This window comes from Eretmochelys imbricata, chromosome 16, assembly GCF_965152235.1.
Source record: "Eretmochelys imbricata isolate rEreImb1 chromosome 16, rEreImb1.hap1, whole genome shotgun sequence".
Classification (NCBI taxonomy): Eukaryota; Metazoa; Chordata; order Testudines; family Cheloniidae; genus Eretmochelys; species Eretmochelys imbricata.
The window spans coordinates 4,709,235-4,737,231 of record NC_135587.1 but is presented as its reverse complement, the minus strand read 5'-3'; the positions used below and the strand labels follow the sequence as shown (position 1 = coordinate 4,737,231).

General features: G+C 54.9%; 1 protein-coding gene across 3 annotated transcripts; it reads left to right on the top strand.

The window, feature by feature from the left end:
* Positions 1 to 11: 11 nt before the first annotated feature.
* On the top strand, positions 12 to 27,892 carry ALAD (aminolevulinate dehydratase). Of its 3 annotated transcripts, none has more exons than XM_077835857.1 (12): positions 12 to 102; positions 10,622 to 10,769; positions 12,831 to 12,881; positions 14,688 to 14,784; positions 15,925 to 16,060; positions 16,743 to 16,826; positions 17,148 to 17,236; positions 17,609 to 17,664; positions 21,405 to 21,492; positions 22,730 to 22,816; positions 23,513 to 23,642; positions 24,891 to 27,892. In XM_077835857.1, exons 2-12 carry the CDS (start codon positions 10,657 to 10,659, stop codon positions 24,956 to 24,958), a joined length of 999 nt encoding a protein of 332 aa, XP_077691983.1. In that variant the 5' UTR covers positions 12 to 102; positions 10,622 to 10,656; the 3' UTR covers positions 24,959 to 27,892. The 3 variants fall into 3 exon arrangements, with proteins under 3 accessions (XP_077691983.1, XP_077691984.1, XP_077691985.1); XM_077835858.1 differs by lacking the exon at positions 12 to 102 and adding an exon at positions 9,812 to 9,897; XM_077835859.1 differs by lacking the exons at positions 12 to 102; positions 10,622 to 10,769; positions 12,831 to 12,881 and adding an exon at positions 13,911 to 14,002.
* The last annotated feature ends 105 nt before the right edge of the window (positions 27,893 to 27,997 follow it).

Genomic DNA, 27,997 nt, shown 5'->3' with positions numbered 1-27,997 from the left:
CGGGGGGCGGGGCCCCCACGCGGAGCGGTGCGGAGCGCGGCGCAGCGCAGCGGAGCCGGGACAGCGCGCGGCGGCGGCAGCAGCAGCAGCGGCGAGGCCCAGGTAAGCCCGGCCCGGGCCCCGCACCGCCCTTCAGGCCGCTGCTCCGGCGGGTCCTGGGCCCCTTTGCACGAGGTGGCGGGCAGCGCGCCGAGCCCGCCCCGGACTAGTTCCGGGGCTCGGCTTGGAGCTCGCCGCCTTTCCCCGGAGCTCGCCCCTCCGACTGGGCCGGGCCCTGCCGGGCTGTCCCGCTCCCAGCCTGCAGCCCCCCGCGGCGTGCCCGAAGCGCGGGAGGCTGCTGGGTGCGGTGCATCTGTGGGGCGGCTCCTTCCTGATTCGGCCCGTGCCCCGGCTCTGCTGGGCCCAGGAGACCCCCGAGGTCCCTCTGGCCGCCCGCAGCCCTTGGGCCCGGCTCCCGTCCCTCTGCAAGAGCCGCTGGGCCTTCTGCCCCCGGGAGCGGCGGGAGCAGTGCGGGCCCTGAGCCGCTGCAACCTTGCGGTGCCCTCCTCAGAGACCACTGCTCCGGGAGGGCAGGGGACCCGGGGTTGCTTGGTGGTGTCCCGCCCCCGCCAGAGGCTGCTCTCTGCCTGGAGTAGGCGCTGCGCCTGGGGCTGTACACGCCGTCCGAGCAGGAGGAGACGGTCGCTGTGAGGCAAAGCTTGTTCTTTCTGGATGTTCCCTTCTAGCTATTCACCACCTCAGCCGCGGGTCAGATGGCTTCGTGGGCAGGGGACTGTCAGACCTGCGGGTGCCTGAATCATGAGGAGCATGAAACCAAGTCCAGAGTCTCCCCCTTGCCCCCCTGTGTGATCTGCTGTCCTGGTGATTTAACTGTTGGCATTTCCCCATTTAAAACACACACATTGCAGTTTTCAAATGGGCACTCCAGCAGGCTACTTCCTCAGGGGCACGGCCGGCTGTTCGGTGTGAGAACCACTGCAGGTGCTGTGTGTTGGCCTGTGACATCTCACACATCCCTAGCCTGTGTGCAGGGCGTATAGATAAGGACTGCTGTGTCCTGCACAAGCACTGTCTAGGCATTGTCAGTTCCCAGAGCTGAAGGCACTGGCGGTGATATGAAATAACCATCAGCTAGAGGGGGTCATCTCATGCAAGCCTCAGGGCTACCAGCAGGCAGAGGGGCAGGAGTGTATTGGACAAAGCCAGTGGGTTTTTGAGTTTAGAAAAACAGCAGATTTTTCTCCCAAGCAATTAACATACTTGGGTACTGCTAATCCTGCTACTGTGCGTGAGGGTGCTGGGAAACCCTCGCCCCCAGCCTGGCTTTATATTTATGTAGCATTTTCAACTATAAGCGGATCTCCGTGATTCAGTTCAGCTGAAACAAGCCATGGTCTCCTGACTTTGGTCCTATCCACTTCCCAACCCCCACCCTCCTCCTCCTCCTGGTCAAGCTTCCCCCACCCCCTTTTCCTTATCCTGTGGGCCTAGAATAACTGGGAATGAGCTGCTGGTTTTGCGCTTGCAGGACTTTTGACAGTCATTATCTGTGAACAGACACTGTTCACTCTGCACGGATGGGTGGGGTGATGTGATGCCCTATGGTATGCTGGGTGCTCAGTGGGCATAAACATTAAATCACTTTTACATCAGTGGGTAAGGAGATTACAACATTCCAGCATTTAACCTCTTCCTTTGAGGGCACCAACAGCTACCTCGTGGCCCAGGGGAATTTGTTGCTTCTTGACTAACCTGATGTCTTGGGCAGTTGGAGTTGGTATCTCTAGGGCAGATAAAGACATCTGTTCTCGTGATGATTGCCCAGCCAGTTGCCTCCATCTGACTTCTACCACCACAAGTGTGTGGGATGGGGGATGATTATCTGTAGGGGATGGTTAAATGTGTTTGCACTATCACCACACCTCTTTGCATAGATTACCCAGAGAAAAGTGGTATCTTGCCTAACAGAGTAGCATGCTATTGTGGACTGACCAGTCTCTCCCCAGTTAATGATTCCTCATAATTATCCTGTAACAGTCTGAAGGTCGTGACCTTAGGGTGACTTTAAAGAACAGGCTCATTCACTATTCCTAATCTTTACAATGGGTTCAGTAGAAACCGCTCCCCACAGATGATCTGAAAGACAGGTTTATGGCCTACCTATACATTTACTGCAGTGCTTTTGTACCACAGTTCCCGGTGCCTTAGAAACACCATAGATCGTAAACATTTCACCAGAAGAACAGACTCCTGCTTGACTAGAGGTCATCTAGTCCCGTCCCGTGCACTTATGGCAGGACTAAATATTATTTAGACCAGGGGTGGGCAAACTATGGTCTGTGAGCTCCTGCTGGGGAGCGGGGTCTGGGGCTTGCCCTGCTCTGGCACTCCAGTCGGGGCACTGGGTTGGGGGCCGCACCACAAGACTCAGCCCCACTCCAGCCGGGGTGCTGGGTTGGGGGCCGCACTATGTGGCTTGGCCCTGCTCCAGTGCTCCAGCAGGGGCGCTGGGTCAGGGGCCGTACCATGGCCCCGCTCTAGTGAGATGCAGGGTCAGGGGCCGCACCATGCAGCTCCCGGAAGCAGCCGCGTGGCCCCAGTCTGGCTCCTATGGCTCCCTCCAGCATTCCAGTAGGTAAGCTGCCAGGCAAATGCAAATGTGCCTGTGGATGGGGCAGCGTGCAGAGCCAGCTGGCCGCTCCTCTGCTTAGGAGCCAGAGAAGGGACATGCCACTGCTTCCGGGAGCCGCTTGAGGTAAGTGCCACTTGGAGCCTGCACCCCTGAGCCTCTCCCCATGCTCCAACCCCCTGCCCCAGCCCTGATACCCCTCCCGTCCTCCGAACCCCTTGGTCCCAGCCCAGAGCACCCTCCTACACCCCAAACTATTCATCTCCAGCCTCACCCCAACCCCAATTTTGTGAGCATTCATGGTCTGCCGTACAATTTTTATTCCCAGATGTGGCCCTCAAGCCAAAAAGTTTGCCCACCCCTGATCTAGACCGGGGTTCTCAAACTGGGGGGTGGGGACCCCTCATGGGGTTGTGAGGTTATTACATGGGGGATCGCGAGCTGTCAGTCTCCACTCCAAACCCTGCTTTGCCTCCAGCATTTATAATGGTGTTAAATATATTAAAAAGTGGTTTTAATTTATAAGGGGGGTTGCATTCAGAGACTTGCTATGTGAAAGGGGTCACCAGTTCAAAAGTTTGAGAACTACTGGTCTAGACCATCCCTGACAGGTGTTTGTCTAATCTGCTCTTAAAAATCTCCAATGATGGAGATTCCACAACCTCCCTAGGCAATTTATTCCAGTGCTTAACCACTCTGACAGTTAGGAAGTTTTTCCTAATGTCCAGCCTAGACCTCCCTTGCTGCAATTTAAGCCCATGGCTTCTTGTCCTGTCCTCGGAGGTTAAGGAGAACAATTTTTCTCCCTCCTCCTTGTAACAACCTTTTATGTACTTGAAAACTGTTTTATCATGTCTCCTCTCAGTCTTCTCTTCTCCAGACTAAATAAACCCATTTTTTTTTAATCTTCCCTCATAGGTCATGTTTTCTAGACCTTTAATCATTTTTGTAGCTCTTCTCTGGACTTTCACCAATTTGTCCTCATCTTTCCTGAAATGTGGCGCCCAGAACTGGACACAATACTCCAGTTAAGGCCTAATCAGTGCTGAGTAGAGCGGAAGAATTACTACTTGTGTCTTGTTTACAACACTCCTGCTAATACATCCCAGAATGATGTTTGCTTTTTTTTTTTTTTTTTTTTGCAGCAGCGTTACACTGTTGGCTCATATTTAGCTTGTGATCCACTATAACCCCCAGGTCCCTTTTAAGGCAGTCATTTCCCATTTTGTATGTGTGCAACTGATTGTTCCTTCCTAAGTGGAGTACTTTGCATTTGCCCTTATTGAATTTCATCCTATTTACTTCAAAGCATTTCTCCTGTTTATCCCTACATACTTGTATTGTTTGTTTATTATATTCATCCTTTGTAATTTGGCCTACTTTCTACTTTTTGTAGGACTCTCTTTTTGAGTTTCAGATAATTGAAGATCTCCTGGTTAAGCCAAGGTGGTCTCTTGCCATAGTTCCTATCATTCCTACGCAGTGAGATAGTTTGCTCTTATGCCCTTAATAATGTCTCTTTGAAAAACTGTCAACTCTCTTGAACTGTTTTTCCCCTTAGACTTGCTTCCCATGGGATCTTACCTACCAACTCCCTGTGTTTGCTAAAGTCTGCCTTCTGGACTTCCATTAGCTTTATTGTACTGTTTTCCCTCCTATTCCTTAGAATCATGAACTCTCTCATTTCATGATCACTTTCACTCAAGTTTCCCTCCACTTTCAAATTCTCAACCAATTCCTCCCTATCTGCCAAATTAAATCTAGAACAGCCTCTTCCCTAGTAGCTTTCTGCCCCTTCTCTTTCCATTTGAAACTGGGACAGAATATAATGATCTGGGCTGAAATTAACGACTGGGGTCCTGGCCAGTGTCCCTAATGTTGCCCGTACAACTAAAATACCATGGGATCTCTACCTACTCCAAAGGGACAGGGTGCTAGATTTATATCTCCTCTGACAGATCCGCTCTGCACACCACCACCTAGCCCCATGCTGCTTGGTACTGACAAGGGAAGAACATGACCTGCTAAATCAGCCACTCCCTGCCACACCCTGGGCCACAAGAGAGGGAAGAGAAAAGAACAGCAGAGTTTTAAAGATGTCACTGGTGTTGACTTTCCTTTGTTTGCAACCTCCCTGCTGGAAAAACACAGGCATGGCCCATGGTCTCACTAGCCATTGTCAGAACTGGAACATTGCAATAGCATCAGGCTGCTTAGGGGATTGCTTTAATTTGCCTTTCTGGGCACAAATGGGCAATCTTGGTTTGCTACGCCAGACTTTTAGACAAAAGGAAATAGGAGAGGACTAGGAAAGAGATGAAATAAGGTGGAGAAAGGAAAGGACACATGGCGGGATGGGGACACACAGTCTCACCTCCCACGTAGTGTTTGGCATTTAGCCAGAGCAGGGGAATTGACGGTATCACCTTGGTCCCTTTTTTCTGGCCTGATCTGATCAGGACTTTTCTCGGGATTAGGACGACAAAGGCCTAGCAGCGTTCTGGAGGGTCCCAGGAGACTGTGCGTCTGGCAGCCATGATGGTAAAACTCACTCCCTTCCCCTGCTCTCAGCAGTTGTTGAGTTTTCTTTTTCTTCATTTTCCCCAAAAAAGGGTCTTTTTAATGACCCCCAAGGGGAGCAATGGGTGGAATAGTCTATCCCCTTATTATGTGGTCACCAATTAGACCTAATTTTCAACGCACCAATTTTGGTCCATTGATTTCCAGTCCCACACTTCATTTGTTTACCAGACATGATCTCAGCACAGTCCTTGAGTTACATCAGTCGGCCTTTGTGTTTGGACTAATTCAATCTTTGTCTCACTTTTGTACCTTTTCCCATCAGCATTTGTTGTTATGGGTTATTGTGAGACTTTATGAACTTTTATAAGAACGGCCATTCTGGGTCCGACCAATGGTCCGTCTAGCCCAGTGTCCTGCTGCTGACAGTGGCCAGTGCTAGATGCTCCAGAGGGAATGAACAGAACAGTCAGTCACTGTGTGGATCACTGTGTGATCCATGCCCTGTCGTCCGCTCCCAGGTCTGGCAATCAGAGGCTTCTCCCAGCTGAATTTACAATTAGGGTAAATTGGTAATAAAATTGGGTAAATAGGCCCAGTTATTACCATGCCCCTGCCTGTGGAAGTCAGGTTTGGTGAAGAGGCAGCTTTCCCCGAGACTGGAATATCTGCCCTGGTCACTTCCCAGGCTCGCCCCACAGGAGGCTTTCCTGAGGTTTGTGTCCGAACCTGGCTGTTCTTGAAAACGTGTGTTGAAGTAAAAGGGGAGCCAGGTCGCTTCCCTTCCCTGCTGGTCTCTCGTTTGGCTGATGTGGTGTCACAGTCAGGTTAGCTTCACCTCTGCATGCACTGGAGCTAGGACTGGCCCTGGGGACTGCAGGCAGGATCCTGGGCTGGAATCTGCCTCTGGGGTGTGACGGTCTCACCCTGAAGCGGAGGTGGAATGGCTGTTCTTGAAGTGAGACTGAGTGAGACGCCCCCAGCAATGTCTCAGATCAACCACACGCTCTCCAGAGAGCTTTGCAGAGGTGTCACAGTGAGTCCTGTTGGACACAGAGCAGGACAGACCCTAAGCCCTTCTGCACCGAGCATACAGGCCCCTACCACACGAACTGAAGGAGCTGTTTGCCTTGATGTGGGCTGCTGCTAGTGGGAGATCTGGCCATGTGCCTTGGCTGCACTTTTGACGCATTTTTGGCCAAAAATAGAGACCTGAGTGCCGGAGCTTGAATGGGGGTTGCTTGGATTTGGGCTGGTCCCTTTGGCCCATTTAGATCCAGACATTTTAAGACCAGAAGGGAGCTTTGGATAGTCTAGTCTGACTTCCTATACAACGCAGGGGAGAGGGTCCCCCAGTGGTGCCTGCATCCGGCCCATGTCTTGTGACCGAGCTAGAGCCGATCTCTGAGAAGGGCCCGTGGAGAGAGGGAGGGTGGTGGAATCAGAGGGCAGACATGGACCTAACCCTCCCCAAAGCCCTCGAGGGGGTTGGAGCCAGTGCTCTGGCTCGAGGTTTGGGGGAGGTTCAGAGGGTGGTGAAGGAAGCTGTCTGCCAGCTCTAGCCCTGGGGAGAAGGGGATGTCATGCTGCTGCTGAGAATTCAGGGAAGAGTCTGATACCCCAGAAAGCCCCATGTAGCTCCCAGTGTTAACCCTCCTGTCTGGTGGCCATCGTCCAGGACGCTACCCCCCCAAGGCCATTTAATGTCGTGGTGTCTTTGAGCTCCATGGACTTGGACCCCGGAATAATCCCCAGGTGCTGGGTCTGGGCTCTGCCTTACAGCGTGTGCTCTGCTCAGCGCTGCTTCCCCCAGCATACCTCTGCTCTGTGTCATGCTGCCCGTGGCAGGGCCTCTCTGCTCCTCCTGTACAGGGGGCTCTCGCTGTCCCTGCCTCGCACGGCTCCAGCAGGGAATTGCAGCCCAGGTTGCCAGGCAGTCCCCGTAACAGGACTGTATCTTCCTTCTGCAGAGACGCACACAGTGGAGCTGGATTGCTCGCTGCAAAGCATGTGGGAATCTGGTATCTGACTGCTCAAACCCCCATCTTCCCCTGCCACCATGCGCCTGGGGGCCTGCTTCACATGACTGACTTCGTTGTCATAGCTCGGCCTGGCCGAATGCACCCACCTGGCCAGCTCCGTTCGGCTGGGCTAAGAGTTGCAGGTGACCTCCTCTGGGAGTGATTTCCCATGCAGCTGAGCCTGGCTATGAACTGTCCTTGACAAGGCCTAAATACAGACATGACGATAGCACCCAGACAGTCCCTACTCCTCCCTCTCCCTTGCAAGCCTCCGCACATCCCCTTTTGGGGCCACCTGCTCTAGGCACAGTTATTTTACTGAGCAAAGACCTTTGAGCAGCTGCTCAGTCTAGTTTTTCCAGAGGCTCTGCCCCCTCTTGTCTCTCTGGCTCCTCTTTACAGCCAAGGGGTGAATTCTTAAAGCCCCGTTGCACCGTCATTCTCCAAATGAGCTGAGCTTCTGCGTCCCATATCCCCTCCCTTATGAGGCAGAACTGGAATGCAACGTAGCTGCAGGTTCCAGGCTTCCCTACTATCCTCCCGCCTTCTGTGGATGAGTCGATCTGCCGGGGCTGCTTCCTCCAGCAGTAAGTTGGTAACGTCGCTGAGAGTTACTGACTGTCTGGCTGCCCGCAGCGAGGGCAGGACCTGTGGCTGTGAGAGCCGCTCCAGGGAGCGTCTGTTCTCCTCTCCCGGTGACTCCACACGCAGCACAACTCTTTGGGGATTGGCTTGTCAGGTCCTTACCTGGAGCGCTTCGCTGCCGGGTTCGTCATGGCTATTCAGTGCTTTGCTGCTGACAGCAAAGGCGGGAACCCCACAGCTGTGTTCGTGTTGGGTGTGCCCACAGGCCCACCCCGGGATTGGAGCCCACTGCGCTGGGTGCTGTATGCTCTCAGCACTGTGCCTAGGAGCTGGCAGGCTAGGCTGTGACTTAGCTGGTTCAGCATGTGCTAGAGTACAATTGCTTTGTCTGGACTAGAATTCTAGAAGAGACGACAATCCAGCCACACGACACTAAATCATAGTCCAGACAAAGCTGGAGACGACAGATGGTGGGTGGAGCACAAGGTAATCAAGAGGCTGGCATAGACTAGAACTCAACCTCCCAAACAGAGCCCTTAGCAGATAGGGGCTAGTTGGCTCCTGCTCATCTTTACGCGAGAGCTTAATCTGAGCATGGGGAAAGATCTGTGGGATTGCTTGTCAAAGAAGTGGTCTGGGCCATGCTGTTGGAAGGGACCAAGTGCTTGGTGTAGGGCACGATCCTGCGTGGGCCTGGCATGGCCATGCTGACTGGGTCAGTCTTTTCTAATTCTTATTTCAGAAACAAAATCTCTACCCCAAGCAGAGTTTCAACCCTGAAAATGAAATCCTGGAGGTCCGCAGGGGACTATGCAGTTGCTGTCGATCTTACAAGGAAGGGTCTTGGATACTATCTTCATGGGTGGGAGGGTAAAAATAGATAGATTTCACTGTCAGTGCCTGGTCTCTGGTTTTCACATCTGCTTCTTTCTCTTACTGGCTGGGCTCCAGATTCTCTAACACAAGCTCAGTCATTCTGCTCTTGGCACTTACCCAAGGCTCTGTTTTGCCCTGGGTGCTGGAGGCAGTGTGACCTCTAGGACTAGCCAAGGTCACTTTGACTGGCAGCAGAAGGCCCTTTGTGCACAGCTGCCCTCTGTGGCTATGCGGGAAGTGGAGGATTGAGGGGGCTTGGGCAGGTCCCCCTGGATCTTGAGGGGCTGGCTTGTGCACAGCTGGACGCTGGCAGCCTCATTCTTGCTGCATCTCGGGGTTCTCTTGGGGCCGAGGGTTGTGAGGGATGTAGCCTCTCCCTGGAGCTGTGCGGCTCAGTGTCCGGTGCTGCATTAATGGACGTGGAGTGGGGAGTTCCCACCATGGCACTGACGGGAGGAGACGGGATGTCGTGTCAGCCTGGCCCATTGCAGCTCACCAGCACTGGCAGCTTCGGAGCCTGCCTGTTGGATAGCTATTCAGAGCCGGCAGCTGCCTCCACCACCACGCTGAGCAAACCAGCGTTCGTTGTCCAGGCGTCTTGTGTGCGGCAGTCACTGCACTCAGCCTGCCTCTCCTGGCTCCTTCGGGGACCCCCGCCCGTGAGAGCCTCCTCTTCTCACAGGAATATCCGGGCTGCAGTATCCACATGTCTGCTTGAGGGGGTGCCTCTGCTTTTCCTCCCTGACGCAAATACAGCCTTTGCAGAAGGGTCTGGCACTGATAACCACGCAGGAGGGGCTCTGGGATGGGCAGTGTCCAGCCCTGGACTCAGGCCAGGAAGCACTGCTAGGCCAAGGGACCAGTGACCGTGTGAAGGTTGGACGGCAGGGCTGGTAGCGATGGTTTATCTGCCTGAGAACCTTCGGAAGGGGATTCCTGGGGAGGTTGCTGTCTAGCTGTAGTGGCTTGCCAGATATCGGACCATAATGCTGCTGATCAGATTCTCATGCTCTTTACTTCCTCCTTCAGTCATCAATTGATGTTGTCAGCCACGCTCTCAAGAACATGTAGAGCTAGAAGTGACTGTGTTCTGCCTCCTGCAGCTCTAGCAGTCTGTGGCAGATCAGCTGCTGAAGCCCTGTTGTGATTGCTGTAGGAGAGAAGCCAGGTGGCCATGGGAAGAACGTGATCTGCGTGACCTAAATCGCCATACTAACCAGAGCTGAAAGCATGTGGTGGGACTGGTGTGCGGATACCTCCGGAGCAGTACGTGGGTCTTGGTCCTGTGAGCCGGCAGTTCAGTTCCTTTTTGTCCCTGTTACCTGGGACTGGGTAACTAACGGATACAGGAATTAGCGTCACTGGTGCATGAATGGTGCTGGTCTGGGGAGATGTTCCTGCAGCATCAGCAGTCCCTGAAGGGTTACGTATGTTTGAGCTAGACCATCACAGCTGGATTCTTTGACCCAGCTTCTCCAGACTCAGACGGGCTTTTCAAGCGGGAGGTGTCACCAAGTGCCTTCTGCAGAGTTCAAGGAGTGGAGACACGGTGTGGTGTTGCTCTGACAGCCAGCCAGGGGTGGTTGGTGGTGACAGATGTGGATGGATTGAATAATTCACCTTTTCACCCAGAGATCTTTGAGCTCTTTGCAGAGGCGGGTGGGTATCATCCATGTTTTACAGATGGGAGACCGAGGCACAGAGTCTCTCTGGAACCCAGGTCTCCTGGCTCCCAGCCCAGTGCCCTGTCCACATGGCAAATCACAGGAAAGCTTGGCTTGAGTATCAGTTGCTGTTGACTGAACTGTGGAGTTGTCTCCCGAGGGAAGCAGTGGAAGCCCTTTGCTTAGCCCGCATATAGTGCTCGTGTGTTCCCACGGGGCACAGCCTGTCAGAGGCTGCCTGGAGCCTTGAGGGCTTGAGGCACTTGCTTCAGTGATTCTCCCTGGGGTGCAGCCTCTAAACTGCTGTTTCTCCTTGTGTGTTTCAGGCTCTCCTTTCACAGCCCGTTGCTGAGTTTCCAGGATGCAGGCCCAGTCTGTGCTCCACAGTGGCTACTTCCACCCTGTGCTGCGCTCCTGGCAGACCTCGGCCACAGCCTTCGATGCCTCTAACCTCATCTACCCCATCTTTGTCACGTAAGTGAGGGCTGGAGCCTGTGCTCCCAGCTGGGAAGGCGAGAGGAGATCTCTTGGGGACAGACAGAGCCCGTGGAGCAGCTTCCTTGCTTCAGAGGAGGTCACACAAAGGGGCAGCAGCTCCCGGCTAGTGTACAACCCCTGAGTCTGCAAGCCACCCACCTAGGGACGTGAGAGCTGCCATCCTGAGCAGAGCCGTGGTCCCTCTACACCAGCATCCTGCCTTTGGCTGAGTGTGCAATGGGAGGGGCAGGGCAGCTGCTCTGAATTCCCTTCGCTGCGGAAGTGGCCATGGGCATGTCACCCCATAGTAACCTCTGTCTCCGAGGGGAAACTGCTCACTGCCACCCTTCCCTGGACCTGAATCAGCTTGTCATCTGTGACCGGCCTGGCACCTCCCCTGGGGCGGTTTTTTAACCCTCCCAGAAATGCCAGGGCTGCTGAGCTGAGATGTCTGTCCTGGGGCGGCAGAGCCTGTCTGCATGCGCTGCCCAGTGGGGGCAGTTTCTGATGTGGTCTATGGGACGCTGGCAGGCTTGGAGCTGTACATCCCCTCCTCAGCATGCTGTGTTTGAATGAGGCCATGACCCCTGTGGAATCTGGTGTGACAAAGTGGGGATTTTCCCTTGTTATGTGAGCGTTACTGTTTTGTATGAATGCTGTGTGTGCCTCAGTTTCCCCTCAGTGTATTGCACCAGTATCTAGGTGGTGGGAATAAGGGTGTGTGACTTTTGTGGGGGTTGCTCCTGCACAGATGCTGCACAGAGGGAGAACCAGAGCCCTGGCTCTGGGCTCCCCTCCCCCCAAGATGGACTTGGCTGAAAGTCACTGATTTCTGTGCTAACAAGTTCCTGTCCTACGTTGTGTTCCTATCGACTCATAAAGCTTCTGTTTTACCAGCTGGCTGAGAGTCAGGGTGCAGGGCCCTCTGGCTTCCCACAGCAAGTCCTCATCTGGTGCAGCCACGCCAGGGTGCGTGGTCCATGTACACAATGAAGCGCCGCCCAAATAGATCCGGCTCCAGCCTTTTAAGAGCCCTCTCTATGGCTGCACAGCTGAATGCTCTGAGGTCAGACCCAGAAACATCGAAGCTGTGTCAGCTTCTTGCCCTGGAGACAGTCTGCTCACTGAGAGGAGGCTCCCCCAGAGTCCTGACTGGCTTCATAGGGAGTAGTTCCAGAGCATTGCCTGGTGACGCCATGACATCTGGTCTCTTGGACGGTTCACCAGGCTGTGAATTTGCTTCATTGTGAGCCCCTCCCTGAGTGGCACCTGCCACAGCCTCTGGGGCTCGGGGTAAACCTGGCCTGGTTGCTCTCAGGGCTGGGCTCTCCTGGGCAGTGACGTTCTCTGCCTGTGCTGGGAAGAGCCCATGCAGATGATCCTCTGTAGCTAGCACTGGAGGCAGAACTGGCCAAGTGCTGGTCTCTGCCCGCTGCGGTGACTCTTAAGGTGGCACTTGGGACGAAGCTTGCTGGCCCTCCCAGCTGCAAGGGAAATGCAGCGTGTGCGGCTGGGGTCGGGGCTTCCTCCTCTCTTCTCCCCGCTTCCGTCCCCCCAAGAGCAGCATGAGACCCTGCGGATCAGGCTCAGGAAGTTGAGACTGTAACCCCTAGAGAGCCGGAGAGCTCCCTTTGTAACCTGCCTTGGCCCTGCTGCTGCATGGCCTTGTTCTGCTCTCTGGTGAGCTCCTGGTGGCTCTGCACTGCAGTGTCGAGGTCTAAGCTGCTGGTCCCCAGGTGGATGATGCTTCGGCTCATTGCAGAGCTCCTGCTCTGGGACTGGAATGGCAAGGGGGTGGGATGCCTGTTCCTGCTGCTCTCCAGCACTCCCAGGCCCACAGGGAGAAGGAAGCTGCCTGGCATTGGGCCCCGGACGCTGTGTTTCTGGAAACTGAGCAGCTGGTGCAGGGAATGGCTGAGCCCAATCTCTGACTCGCTCGCTCAGCTGCCCGACTTTATACACAGCCGACATATCCGGTCACGGGGCTCTCCCTGCTTGCAGCTTCACTTTGTGGAGAGCCCAGCTCTCACTGGCTGTTTGTCCTGTTTGACTCCGCAGTGACAGCCCCGACGCAGTGGAGCCAATCGCCAGCCTCCCCGGACAGGCCAGGTAGGAGTCTGCGGAGATCCTTGTGTTAGGGCTGTTCTGCAATCCGGACAGTGCTCCCTGCCGTGTACCTTATCTCAAGGGACGGGGCCTGAGACTGCCCAGCTCCAGGCTGCAGGGGTCAGGGTTGGGGGCTTTTATTGGCCATTCTGTGTCCTCCATCTGGGTCTAGCCAAGGACAACGGAGCCCCCACTGCCTCCATGTTGGGGATGCGCATGGCACCCAGCAGCCGGAGGGATTCTGGGAGCTGCACAAGGACACAGGGGAGGATGAACTGAGAATACACCTCCAACTGTGAGCACTCACTGGGGCACTATGGGAATTCCCATAATGCACCAGTTAATTCCAGTAGCAGCAGGTGTTCCCTTTTAAGGCTGCTCTTCCCGTAGAGCGCATTGGCCCTGGCCGAGCCATGGATCTTACCAGGCTCCTGGCAGCCATGCTTGGAGGCTGCCATTGTTGTCAGCAGGGCTCTGGCCTGGCTCCCCTGACACTTGTGGAGGGGGATGTCATGCTTGAGAAGTGGGCAGTGGCAAGGTGGGAGCTGGGGGCTGGGGTTTTTAGAATAAAATCCCTGCCCGTTTAAGTCTGGGGGACCTTGGTGGCAGGAGCTGGGGCTGAACAAGGGCAGTGCCTTCTGCCCTGTCATGCCCTGGGCCTTTCTGCGCTGGGCTTGGGGAATTGGTCCCGCTCACTGTCAGGACGGAGGGCAACCCTCTGAGACCTCTCCCCCTCCCCCCCCACAGTGGGCTGGTGGCTCCCACAGACGCCCTCCATGCATTTCCTGGTACTGCTGGTCCTACCTCCAGAGCCGAAGTCGTGTAGAGCTGAGCCGCAAGTGTGAGGCTGGGCAGGGCCTTGTAATGAACGGGGAGATAATGGAGCGTCCCAGGGCAGAGCCCTCGCCCTGGGCTCGTCCCCAGGCAGCAGATAGAACACCAGCCAGCCTTGCCACTGCCCCTGCCCCTTGGGAACCCCAGATAAGGCTCCAGGCTGCTCCTCCCACAGCTGCTCCCAAGATCTCCAGAGGCATCTGCTCTTGCTGAATGCTCAGCTGCCTGCAAAGCTCTTCACTAAGTGGGACTGAAACCTGCCCTGTCCCCGTTCAGGAAGCAAGGACAGGGTAAAAGTCACTGAGTGTTGGCCTTGTCCCCTGGCCAGGCCGGTGCGGGGGAAGGTGGGGAGGGGGAGAGCATGGAGTGTTCACCAGGACCACCCCCCCCCCAATCCAGGCACCTCCACGCAACAGCACTGGCAGGGCAGGAATGGCCGTGAAAAACCCCTCAGGGATGGGGGAGGAGAATGGGAGAGTCGGCACTGAGCTGCCTGCACGACCCTCTGTGGGCAGAGTGGGAGACACATGCAGCTCTCCCTATGCTGGGGGCAAGGCCAGCCTGGCAGTGGGTGCCAGGAGTTCCCTGTTGGGTGGCATGGTGAGAGGCCCAGTCCCCTGCAGTGCCTGAGGGCTGGCTACACAGGCCTCCCCGGAAGAGAGGGAACTTGGCCTTGGCACTGAGGAGGGTTAATGATGGGCAGGGCCATGCCCGGCTAGTCGCAGCCCTTTGGGCTGTGTGGGGGCTGCTTCTTGGGGATCCTTGTTGTTTGAGAGGTGCGCTGCCCTGGGAATGGCCCTGCTCGGGGACACTGGTCTGGCACCCGGGCTGCCTGTGGGTAGCAGCCTGCCCAGCAGTGCCTGGCCTGCCGAGGGGCTGTGTGCACTAACCTAGCTCAGAGCCCCGGCTGATTTGTGGGTGGGAGGAGCACTGGGGTGGCCCTCCAGCACCACCCCCACACCTGTGTTCTTCTAGGTATGGAGTCAACAAGCTGGAGGGGATGCTCCGCCCCCTAGTGGACGAGGGGCTGAAGTGCGTGTTGATCTTTGGCGTCCCCACTAAAGTCCCCAAGGTTGGTGGGGGTGAAGGGTCACAGGGGTGTTTAATGCAGGGGCAGAGGTAGAACTGAGGGATTGGGGGTGAAGGGTTATGGGGTGTTTAATGCAGGGGCACAGGTAGAACTGAGGGATTGGGGGTGAAGAATTATGGGGTGTTTAATGCAGGGGCACAGGTAGAACTGAGGGATTGGGGGTGAAGGGTTATGGGGTGTTTAATGCAAGGGCACAGGTAGAACTGAGGGATTGGGGGTGAAGGGTTATGGGGTGTTGAATGCAGGGGCACAGGTAGAACTGAGGGATTGGGGGTGAAGGGTTATGGGGTGTTGAATGCAGGGGCACAGGTAGAACTGAGGGATTGGGGGTGAAGGGTTATGGGGTGTTTAATGCAGGGGCACAGGTAGAACTGAGGGATTGGGGGTGAAGGGTTATGGGGTGTTTAATGCAGGGGCACAGGTAGAACTGAGGGATTGGGGGTGAAGGGTTATGGGGTGTTTAATGCAGGGGCACAGGTAGAACTGAGGGATTGGGGGCAGATCAGCTGGGAGGTTCATAGTCACTGGCTTTGTCCTTCAGTTGCATTTTCACTTGTTCTCTGAGATCTTGGGCTCTGGCTTGTCAGATCGTGTAGGCTAAGCAGGGTAGAGAGAGGACAGCACTTGGATGGGACGGTGCATCCCAAGTGATATGGGTGGCTGTGGAGTATGCTGTCCTCGTCCGTGCTGACCCCAGTGCCACCCAGTGTGCGCTAGGGGTGCGGCGCTGCAGGGAGAGGTGCAGATGACTCAGTAGGGGGCGCTCACCTGTAGTGTTGACACCTGGGTGGTGCTAGGGGGCAGTACTGTGCTGTGGGAACAGGGTGGATGGCTCAATAGGGAGCACGCTCTCCATCAGTCACTGGGGGAGCTGCTGGCGTTGGGATGAGATGTAAATCCACATCTGATCCCTTGCTGTTCCAAAAACTCCCTGGGCCCTTTCCAGGCTCCAGTTCCAGCAGGATGTGGGACCCTCCTTCCTACACCCTCAGCTGTGTGCAGAGCAGCTGCACCTTCATGCCCATGCGGGGTCTGTGTTTCTGTGTGGGGCAAGGGGACCCAGCAGAGAGGTGAGGCCTTTGGCCCTGTGGATTTACAGGGGAGCATCTCTTCCCCCTGCAGGATGAAAGGGGCTCGGCTGCCGACGTTGAGAACACCCCAGCCATCCAGGCCATAAAGAAGATCTGTTCCTCTTTCCCAGAGCTGCTGATTGCCTGTGACGTCTGCCTGTGCCCCTATACCTCTCACGGGCACTGCGGTGAGCACCAGGGCAGCCACCCACGCACCCTCCTCTGCATGGATCGATGGCCACGAGATGAGCCAGGCTGCCGGCTGGGAGGGGAGGAAGGGCCTCGCTGGTGTGTGCTCAGCTAGTGGGCTCTTTGCTGGGGATGCGCCCTGCCCCCTGTCCGCACATGACTTCGTGGTGCAATGTGCTGGCTATGCCAGGGCACTGAGCATGGAGGCCAGGGGACCCTGGGGGGGGTAGGCAGAATTAGATCAAAGGCTGCAGTGACTGAACGATGCACGGCCGGCCACTCCGTTCTCCTCACACGTGGTCCCGCAGCCAGGTGTGAGAGTTAGTTCTCTGGGCTCTGCCTGCCAGGGCCCTCCCTCCCCAGCATGACCACTGCGGCCCCCCCCTCCCTTGTCCTAACCCTGCTCCCTCAGCAGTTGGGATGGACACACCACCTCCAGCCGGCAGGGCCTTGGTCTTCTAGTTGGCTTCCTTGGCCTCACCCCAGGCTGTGCCAAACCCCGCACCAGATTTCAGCCGTCTCCAGGAACCTGCTCCCCCCGCCCAGTCACACCCTGCAGTCCTGCAGAGCTGGGTGTGGCGTGGGGCTCTCTCCCCTCTCCAGTGGCTCCTGTGCAGAGGGCTCCTGGCAGTTCTGGCTGATGCTCTGTGCTCCCCGTCTAACCCTGGGCTTGTCTTGCAGGGATCCTGCGGAAGGATGGCACCATCCAGAACGAAGCCAGCTGCCAGCGGCTGGCAGAGGTGTCACTAGCCTATGCTAAGGCAGGTGAGAGGGGTTCCCAGCAGCAGTGGGTTCTTGCTGGCTGCCTGGCTTCACCCTGCTTGTTGGCCCTACCAGGAACATACCTGAGCAGTGCTGAGGGGGGTAGCAGCCGCTGGCCTCTCCTTGAGGGCTGTGAGCCCATCCTATCTCCCCTCGACTCCACCTGCAGCTCCTGGGCACTGGGGTGTCTGAACCAGTTGCTCTCCTCCAGCAGGTCCTGGCTGCTGGGACATCAATTTTGAGTTCCCCGCCATGGCCAGGAATGGCTCCTGGAGCAGGGACTGCTCCTTGCAGTTCTTCAGTGCCCGTGCTCTCTCCCTGCAGGATGCCACATCGTGGCCCCCTCGGACATGATGGACGGACGCATCGCAGCCATGAAAGAGGCTCTGATCTCCAATAACATGGGCAACAAGGTGGGCAGGGGCAGTGCGCACGCCGGGGTCGGTCCGGGCTCAGTATGGAGCGATGTCACAGCTGGACCTGTGTGCGTAGTGCAGGGGAGATGGTACGGAACAGGGCCTGTGGAGAAGGGCGCTCCCTGCTTTCCACAGTGGTAGGCCGGGGCGTCCGGTGGTAGCTTCCATGGGGCCACAGGGAGGGGCTTCCAGTGGATGGGAAGGGCATGCCTGTGGATGAGGAGGAGGGGTGATGCCAGGGCTCCTGCCTGGGGGGTTGGAAAACAGTACAAGAGAATTGCAGCAGAGACTTTCTCCCCCACCTCCAGCTCCACGCTGGGCTGGGAGGCAACTGTGGTGTCCCTGCCATGTCTCTCCTGCCCCCTGCAGGTCTCTGTGATGAGCTACAGCGCCAAGTTTGCTTCCTGTTTCTATGGCCCTTTCAGGTGAGTGTCTCCAAGGGCAGGGGTGAGTGTGAGCCGCGTGTTGGCCGGGCTCCGTGTCTAACCCCAAAGGGTTTGTGCTTGGCCTGCAGATCCAAGCAATTTGAACGTAGGACTCCGGAGCCCCGAGCTCTGGGTCTGGGACTCACACTAACTTGCGCTGAGCTTTGTGTCTCAGTTTCCCCATGTGTAAAGTGGGGAATGTATCTCCTTCTCCAGGAAAGGGATGGGGAGGGCAGACTAGTATTTGCTCCCACATAGGGATTTTCATCTGTCCCTCAGAGTATAGCTCTGCAGAGATTCACTCTTCCTCCTGCCAAGCCTGGAGATGACTTCTCCTGCCACCTGGCTTCAGCTCTGTTTCTTGTCAGCGCTCTCAGCCCTGCGAGCTGCTTCTCAAGTAGGGATACCTGGGGCAGGAGGGGGAGAGTGGACTCAACTGGAACTGCTGCAGAACTGCACAGAGCCCATCTCACCCCAGAGAGGGAATGTTGGGGATGGTCCCAACTTGCTGGGCTAGCAGGTCCATTGAGGGCTGAGCTCTGGCTCAGAAAAGTGGGGAGAGGTGGGTGTGACGGGTTCGGTCGCAGAGACCCCCTTGGGACTATCACCTGATGTGCTGAGACTACCTCTGAGCCCATTTTTCCTGTCAGCTTGGGACTCCAGAACCCTGCCTTGTTGAGCCAGACACGCAAACCTGCTGCAACACAGACCCAGGTCTGGTCCATGCCCCCAAAGCTGCAAACTTTAACCAAAAACTGCTTAGCAGGTCACCTATCTCCAGACACCCAGTTCCCAATAGGATCCAAACCCCAAATAAATCCATTTTACTCTGTATAAAGCTTATACAGAGTAAACTCATAAATTGTCCGCTCTCTATAACACTGATAGAGAGAAATGCACAGCTGTTTGCTCCCCCAGGTATTAATCACTTACTCTGGGTTAATTAATAAACAAAAGTGATTTTAAGTATAAAAAGTAGGATTTAAGTGGTTCCAAGTAATAACAGAGAGAACAAAGTAAGTTACTAAGCAAAATAAAACAGAACACACAAGTCTAAGCCTAATACATTAAGAAACTGAATACAGGTAAATCTCACCTTTAGAGATGTTCCAATAAGCTTCTTTCACAGACTGGAATCCTTCCTAGTCTGGGCCCAGTCCTTTCCGCCGGTACAATCCTTGTTAGTTCTCCTTGTAACTAGGGGAATACTAATGACTGCAGCTCCCTTTGTTCTCCTCCATCCCCTTCTATAGTTTGACGCAAGGCAGGAATCCTTTGTATCTCTCTCTGGGTTCCCACCCCTCCTTCTAAATGCAAAAGCACCAGGTTTAAGATGAATTCCAGTATTATGTGACTTGGTCACATGTCCTGCGAGATTTGCATAATTACAGTAGGACCTCAGAGTTGTGCTGCATATTCCTAGCTTCAGATCCAAGAATGATACATTCATACAAATAGGATGAGCACACTCAGTAGATCACAAGTTTTGTAATGATACCTTACAAGGGACCTTTTGCATAAAGCATGTTCCAGTTACATCATAGCCACGCTCATTATCATATTTCCATAAAACATGTGGAGTGCAACGTCACAGTGGGGTCTGAACTAACTCATTCCAGACCCTAGAGCAGAGGTCCTCAAACTGTGGGACATGCGCCCCCTAGGGGGGCATGGAGGAACATTCAGTGGGGGGGGCGTGCCATCCAGCTCCACTTCTGGCCCCAGCCCCCATTGCCAGCCTCAGCCCCAGGCCAAGGCTCCCTTACCCCATCTGTGACCCCGCTTCCAGCCCTGGGGAGTATGAGGTAAAAAGTCTGGGAACCACTGCCCTAGGGGAGCTGGGGGTGATGGACTGTGTTATTGCAGCCTGTGCGCTTGCTGGGGCGGGGCTGGGTCACAGATCTATGGGATCAGTGCTATGCTCCAGCTTTGGAACAGTCTCTAGGAGGAACCCCTGCAGTGTGCCAGACCTGCTCGGGTCTCACTCTTCCTCCAAAGTAAGCTACATGGCCTCCCCACTTCCTTAGACTGGACCTCTGGGCCATCAGCTCCCCTGCTGCACGGCGGGAGCTCTGTCCAGCAAGTCCACCTGAGACAGACTCGTGGCAGACTTGTATGCTCTGCAGGGATTAACGCACCTCCGCGAGCGTTTGCAGTAACACTCGGCACGTCTACACTGAAAATGCTACATTGGCACAGCTGCGCTGCTGTAGTGTTTTAATGAAGAGAGATTTCCCATTGGCTTAGTTAATCCACCTCCCCTAGAGGCAATAGCTTTGTCTCCAGGAGAAGTTCTCCTGCCGACATAGCGCTGGCTACACGGGGAGTTACGTTGGTGGTATTATGTCGCTCAGAGGATGGATTTTTCAGTTATACCGATATAGATCTGTAGTGTAGACCAGACCTCAAGCAGCACTGTCAAATCAGTTGGGTTTATTAGTCAGCTGGAACACAGCATAGGAAGTCCTTAGGTTGGCAGAGAGAATTGAAGGTTAAAGTACAGACCATTCTGGTCAGCCCAGAGCCCAGCCAAGCTGTAGTCAACCCCACTGCTGAAGCTCTGTGTGTGTCCATCCAACTTCCTTGGTCAGTTCCCAGGTGAGAGCCCAGACTCCTTCCAGCAGCCAACTCTTATCCTCCACCTCACACCTCCCAGTCCTTTGTTCTCCAGCTGAGAGGGGGGAATCTACCTCCCTACTAGGTGTCAGTCATGTTGATTGGATTTGCCATTGTCCTCGGGCCAGTCATTTTTAATGACCCATCCCGGCTTAGGGCACGGCTACACTGAGGCCATGTGTACACTTACAAATTGTGCTGCTGTAAGATCACTCCAGTAGCCGCGTTATGCCGATGGGCGAGAGCTCTCCTGTCGACATCATAAAACCAGGTCAATGAGTGGCGGTCCCACTATGTTGTCAGGAGAGGCTTTCCCACCTACAGCACTGTGCACACCAGTGCTTATGCCCGCAAAACTTACGTCGCTCAGGGGGATGCTTTTTCCACACCCCTGAACAACAGAAGTTTTGCCTACATAAGCGCTAGTGTAGACATGGCCTGAGAGTTTACAGCAGTGCAGCTGCACCACTGTACGCTCTTTAATGTAGCTGCTCTCAATCTACGGGGGAGAACTTTCCTCTCGGCTTAACTACTCCAGCCCTGCAAGCAGCTGGAGCCTGTCGGCAAGAGAAGCTCTCGACCAACATAGCTCTGTCCACACCGGCGCGTCTGTCGGTGTAACTTATGTTGCTCTGTGGGGTGGTTTATTCACATCCCTGAGTGACATAAGTTTTGCCGACATAAGCTGTAGTATAGGCAGAGCCTCAGACAGCCAGGCAATATTCACGCCTACATCTCTTAACCTGCCCTGAGAGCAAACTGCTCCCCACCCTCCTCAACTGGGCAGCCTTGCAAAATATGAAGGAAACTGATGCACACACAGGCTTCATAAAAATATTACAAAAATTCCCACTTTGTCACAGGCCGCCAGGCCTCACTGGAGGGCAGAGTTCTCTCTGGTGGGATTTCAGGGTGGCTAAGCAAGCCGCTGCCTCCTGGATTGGGAGAGGGATGGGATGCTACTAAGGTACCTCTTTCCCCGGCTTTGCTCCGCCCCAGCAAGGGGGTCGCTACGGGCAGGTCGCCTGGTGCCTAGGCTCTCCTGGGAGGGGGGTGCTGGTTCCTGGGAGTTCTCTGAAGCCAGACTGCTGTTTTACTGCCTGGTGTCTCCTTCGTGTTCCCAGAGATGCTGCGCTGTCCAAACCTGCATTCGGAGACCGACGATGTTACCAGCTTCCCCCAGGCGCCCGGGGCCTGGCCCTGCGAGCTGTGGTGAGTGAGCCTGCCCACAGGGGGCACCACCCATGGGCCCACAGCCCAGCTGCCCTAGGCAGTAGGTGTTGGTGTCATAGTAATGTCCTGCAGCAGAGTGAATCCCAGCATGGCTAGGTGCCAAGAGCTGCCCTCTCCTGCAGGCTGATCCGTGGGCTGAGTGTGGAGGTGGGTCTCCGCTCCCCTCCAAGACCTGACTTCTTTCCATGACAGGAATGGGCGTCACGGTGTGGCAGATCCTCGGGACCCCTGGCCTGTTGTACCTGCCCTGGGACAACCTGGGCAGCAGCAGGGCAAGCCTGTCCCACCGATTAGACCCCACCTCACCTGGAGGGTGGGCCCAGTCAGGGCCCAGGGAAGCAGTCCCATGGTGCTGTGAGGTGGGAGCAGCCAGGAGTGGCTCTGGCCTGGAACAGCTGAGGATCTCCTGCAGTGACCTGCGGGACTGCTAACTCCTGGGGTTGTCCAGCTTAGCAATGCCAAGCAGCTGGGCCTCTCCTGGCTTCACTTGGCATGTGGACCTGAGGATTCAGCTCAGCAGAGGATGCTGTTGGTAGCTGTCACGTTGGCCTTATGCATGTTACTGCTGTTCTTTTTGTCACAACCACAATCTCCATGCACATCCGCCATTTTCGGCCAAACCCATCCTCTAGCAAAGAGCTGAGTAGGCTTCCCCTTCTCCTGCTCCAGCCCCTGCTTGCCCAGAGATCCTAGGGTCTGCAGAGGCCATGAGCCCAGCTCAGCCCCTCTGACCCAGCTTGCAATGGCTCACATTTGTCAGCCACACAGAGCAGTGAGTGGGCTGAGCCAACACCAGCTCTGGGGGCAGGGGAGGGGGTGTTGTGTTTGGGTCTAACATGAAGGAGCCTCAGCCTCTGGCGGCTGGCCTGGGCAAGCGCACCGTTCCCCTCATGGTCTTCCTCCTTGAAACGCAGACCCGCTGTCATCCCTTTCATATCACACAGCCTAGGGGATCGTCTCCCTTCCTGCGTGGGAGTGGGGCTGACTGCAGGATGGCTCCTGCTGGCCTGCCCTTAGCTGTGCTCTGTTTGTTGCTGGTGCCATGTGGAGCACAAAGGGTGCTAGGAAGACCGGACTGTCCCCTGGAAGGGGCTCTCCCCTACCACTGGGGCCAGGACCTGGGCTGCAGCCATCAGGCTGACTCGCTGGTCCCCCCACCCCGCAGTCCCTGTGCTGTTCTCACAGGCCCCCGCCCTGACCTGTTCTCTCCTTGCAGGACCGGGATGTGCGGGAGGGAGCAGACATGCTGATGGTGAAGCCGGGGATGCCCTACCTCGACCTCGTGAGAGATGTCAAGGCCAAAGTGAGCCCTGTTTGGCAGGGACTGTCTCTGGAGATGGGGCACAGAGTGGGTGGCTGTAGAGTGGGCATTGGGCTCGACCAAGAGACTAAAGCCAGAGGGAACAATCCCCTGGGCCTAGCAGAGGGCAGAAAAGGCCCTGAGCCGGGAGTGCAGCAGTGTACAAGCTGCAGCACAGTCCTAGACCCTGGAGCACCTTCCAATCGATTTACCCTAGGGGGAGGCTCCTCGGCACCGTGCTCCCCATGGGCATGTTGCTGTAGCTCCCACCAATAGAGTGAGTTGGGGGAGAGGGAGCATCTTGCTCTGGCCGGGATAATGGTAGGCTGCTTAGACCCCGGAGGTTTGTTAACGTGCCCATCTGGGATGGGAAGCCTTGCTGCTTGGAAGCTCTGCCCTGAATCCTCCCAGTTACTGGAGCTGTGTGTTTCTAACCCTAGCCATTCAAACACTGACAACCGGCCCGTGAAGTGGTGGCACCTGCCATCCCCCCGAAGATCCTGATCTTGTGGGTGGGGTTGCTAAGGGCACACTGCAGACACTGCTCCCTCTAACTCCCAAGGCCTTGAGAGTCGGTGGCTACAGAACAACCTGCCTTGAGCCCCTGCTTTGCTGCCAGCACTGCAGGACTCGGCAGGGCTGGGTCATGCAGCTTGGGGGTCAGGGTTGTCTCACTGATCTTCCTGCTGCTGTTTTCAGCATCCAGCCCACCCGCTGGCTGTTTACCACGTGTCGGGGGAGTTTGCCATGCTGTGGCACGGAGCACAGGCAGGGGCCTTTAGCCTAAAGGCTGCTGTCATGGAAGTGATGACCGGGTTCAGGCGAGCAGGTGAGTGAGGCTGGGCAGGGTCAGCGTTATGACTAGCAAGGCCCCAAGCTGCTGGAGGAACTGGGGCCCTGGATTCTCTTCCCCTCTGGGCCACTGCGGTGGTGGGGCAGCCTGAACCCTGGGAATCCCCCAAGACTATGGGACCAGTCACAGTCATGACTGTGCTGGAGGCTGACCCTGGAATGCAGAGCCAGGCCCAGTGGAACTCCGAACTCCTCAATCCTTTAACAAAAGCCGATTTCTAAAACACCGTAGCACTGCCCCACACGGCCTGTGCTTTTCCAACCAGCTTGGTAGCAATCCAAGTAGAGTTCTCTCTGGCTTCTTAGGAGACACGAAGTGCGGTTATATAGGGGGCCTGAGAGCCCGGACTCCTGGGTTCTACTCCAGCCCGGCCACCTCCTGGGTGACCTGGCGAGTTGTTGCACCTCTTGGCTCCTCATCTAGCAAAGGGGTTTCTGCCTTCCCCAGGCTGCAGGGAGCCCACTGGATGAAAGGGGCTGTACAGGAATCTATTCACTGGGGCTTATTTCTGAATGTATCTTCCTGGGAGAAAACAGCCCAAGCTCAGCAGCCTTTTGCCTGATTCCTGATTTAGAGCCCAGGCTCCAGCTCCTTTAGCTGAGACACAACGAACCCAGCTCCAGTCCCGCTGTGACTCTGTGGAATCCCCCGTCCTCCCAGCTGCATTCCTGTGATCTGATCATGAGACCAGGCTCCCCTCTTGGAGCTGGCTCCTATGGGAATTCCCCACTGGCTGGTGCTTGTTGTTAAGAAATATGTCAGAGTAGGTGTCCAAAACCCTCAGAGGAGAGGGGCGAGTTCTTGACTGGAATGTTGGTCCATGGGTTGAGGTATACATTCAGAACTGTAAGCCCACGGTGATGCGAGGCCATGGGAGTTGTACCTCAGAATCATTGTTCTAGGCTGTCTGCAGGCTCAGGCATATCTCCCTGCTTTGTTCATCCCCAGGCATGGTTAGAAGGTTCTCTCAGCAGCAGTGGGGTGTAGGAACCCAGAGAGCTGAGATTCTGGAGAAGCTGAATGTCATGTGGGCCACACCCACAGTACTGGGGTCTGACCCAACCCTGCAGGCTGTATGTTGGAGTCCCTGGGGGCTGGCTGGTGGGAGGGAGAGATGCAGCTCCTTGGCATGGAGTGGGACTATCTCCCTTTGTGGAGCATGGGAATGCTGGCCTGATACTGTGTCTAGCAGCTCCTCACGCGTTCCTTGCTGCTGCATTCCAGGAGCTGATATCATCATTACCTACTATGTGCCCCAGCTCCTGAAGTGGCTGAAGGAGGAACAGGCGTGAAGTGCCTGAGTGAAGACAACACGCAGAAGGAAACCTGCGAGGACCGGAAAGGACTGAAATGCAAAATGAGGATTTTTATGGGGCCTTAGAGATACAAGGCTGAATCCAGCCCCAGCGTAAGCTGGTCCAGCATCACTGGCAGCAGGGGTGCTGCACCTGCCTACACTAAAGCTGACTTTAGCCCAAAGAAGGAAAAGGAAAGCAATTTTTTAAAAGTTTTATTTTAGAACTGGGCTTAATGCTGAGACCCTCCCCTAGCAGCAAAATGCCTTAGGACCAGAACTGATCTCCCCAGGGACCCACCTTGGAGAGGCACCTTCTTAACGTGATTGTTTATTTTAATGTGTCGCTGTGTGACACCAGATGGGCAATTTTTGAGATTCTTTGTAAAGGAAGTGCCCATTCCTGACCGCTGCTCTACCCCAGTGTCCTCCTCGGTGTAGCCTGGGTGTTGGTAACACAGAGAAGGCTGATGTGGGGCAGTTCACCTGCACGTTGGTCACAGGAGTGCTAGTTCATTGGGGGTGTCTCAAGTGTTCACTGCAGGTGTTCTCCCTGCAGTACACTAGTGAAATAATTCCTTTTCTGCAGCCCACAGCAGAGCTTTGCTCTCACCTGCTTGGGCTTTGTGCACCGAAACACTGTCTGGTTCACAACCATGGAAGCAGCAATGAATGGCCGGAGGCAGTGCTGGTCAGCCAGACGCTCCACTGACACTCTAACACGCTCCTCTGGTGAACGCGCTGTTTCAAACTTCTTAATATGGAGAAATACCCCAAGATGCTTCAGAGCCCTTAGGGAGGAGGGGGTTCCCCCCCCCCACATGCTCGTGCCTTAAACCTGTTGTCATTGCGTGGAATAGGGAATGTTGACCTCGTTCTGAGCTGTGGCCCTGCTGTCTTGAGGGCAACAGGGCATGTGGGGCTAGGAAGTGACCTCAAGGGCCTCAGAAGTATAATGTTGCTAATGGGCCATTGCACGTTCTGTCTAACATTACTAGGGGTTCTCTTAGCCCTGAGCACCCAGAAGACCAGCTCCTAGCACTCACATTGGCTCTGTCAACTCGCGGTTCAGCTCTGGCCTTTGATTCCCTAAATGCTGTCACCTTATCCAGAAGTATTGTCAAAATAATATTTCTCTAAAAACCAAGAGCACTAGAAATGTTTCCCTATTTTAAAAATTCCAATGAAAATAATTGTTTTAACCCGCCGCTTGTTCCTGTGCCCTGTTTCAAACTCAGCCCTGCAGCAGGCAGAACCAGGCAGTGAAAGTCGCCCTACTGGCTCTGCTGTCCAATGCACACTTTAAAATGACTTTACCCTAACTGTCCAATGTGGCATTAGTAACACAGCTGAGTACTTTAATTTGTACCGTGGTTCTTAAGTTGGTCGTACTATTATGAAGTCTAGATGTTTTAGATTAATTGCTAGAGCTACTCTGCTTTGTTAGTCTCTAGCAGCAGTGTCTGATATTCAATGCCTGGAGTGAGTTCAGCTGAAAATTAAAAAAACGAAGTCTACAACCAGGGCAACTGATGTTGTTGGAACAAGGTGGAGGGAACTCCACTGCAACTTCTTGAAGTGGCTAGCACTCTCCTCTGGGTAACAGAGGGATTTAGTTTTAATCTGCATTGCCATAATTTTTGGGGTGGGGAAGAGCTGAAAATGTCCTGACTCTTCTGTAGAAGAAGCTGTACTAGTATGCGCAGATCTGTGATCTTCCCTGGAGGTACAGTCACACCAACGGGCATTCCCTGTTCCTCTGACTCATGGAGCAGGTCTGTCAGCCTCTCAGCCTGTTATCTTGACAGGTTGTATCCTTTCCAAGAAAAGGACAAGCCCCTCCTCAGCTGAGTTTACAGACTACCAAGAAACAGGGTGTTGCTGACAGATTGGGTGTAGTTTACCTTACAAGCCTCTCTTCCCCTTGATGGTTTGCACAACTGAGCAACTAGAGGAAGACAAGGCCAACCCTCTCTGTAATGATAGGAAGGGGGGAAACTGGGGAAAGCAGAGCAGCGATGCCCTCTGGAGGGGAAGGGAACTTGTTCAAGGATAGAAAGTAGAGTCCTGGGAAAGAAGCTGCCATTCCTGTTTCAGAGTTGAGCGCTCCAGTGTTGCAAGGGTGAATTCACTGGTGTGGGTGAGATGCTCAGTTGCTATGGGGGAGCCCTACAGATTGGTCATTTAGGGGATTACACTTTCTAAGGGATTGTGGTAGTCTGCTACTTTCGCTGCTGCAGGCCAACCTGCCCAGTGCCCCACAGCTTGTCTGGGTGTGTGAGGGGGAGAGAGCTCTACCTCATGGCTTGGGGGGTGGGGGGACTGTATGCTGGGGTTTGTGGGATTAATTCATATTTAGACCTGATAGAATCCTGTGAATTTTAGGGGTCTGTTCTGATCGTGTTTAGCAGAAGGGGTGGGGGGCGTATACAACGCCATGGAATCACCATGTCTGAGAAAAATAAATGCCACTAAAAAGCTGGAAGAGATGGGTTTGAAATCCTGCTACAGCTGTAGTGGCTGGAGGAGAGCTAACCTGGCAATGGGAGACTAATCCATTGGTATGAGAGCCGGTAACACAAAGTTACAGGTACTTTTGTGTAACAAAGGGAGGTTAAAGGTTAACGCTGTAGTGCTGGAGGTGACCGATGAGACTGTCTGGACCGGCAGCCCTCTCAACAGCTCACTGCTTGCTGAGTGTTTTGCCTTAATATATCATACACATTGTAAGGAGCGGTCATTTTAGATAAGCTATTACCAGCAGGAGAGTGGGGTGGGGGGAGAGAAAACCTTTTGTAGTTGATAAACACCCATTTTTTCATGGTCTGTGTGTATAAAAAGTTCTTCTGTATTTTCCACAGTATGCAGCCGATGAAGTGAGCTGTAGCTCACAAAAGCTCATGCTCAGATAAATTGGTTAGTCTTTAAGGTGCCACAAGTCCTCCTTTTCTTTTTGCCTTAATAGAGAGTTAGACCCATCAGCGGAGTAAGTGTATATCAATCCATGGGGAAGAGGGGGTGTTGGGAGCAGGGGGGA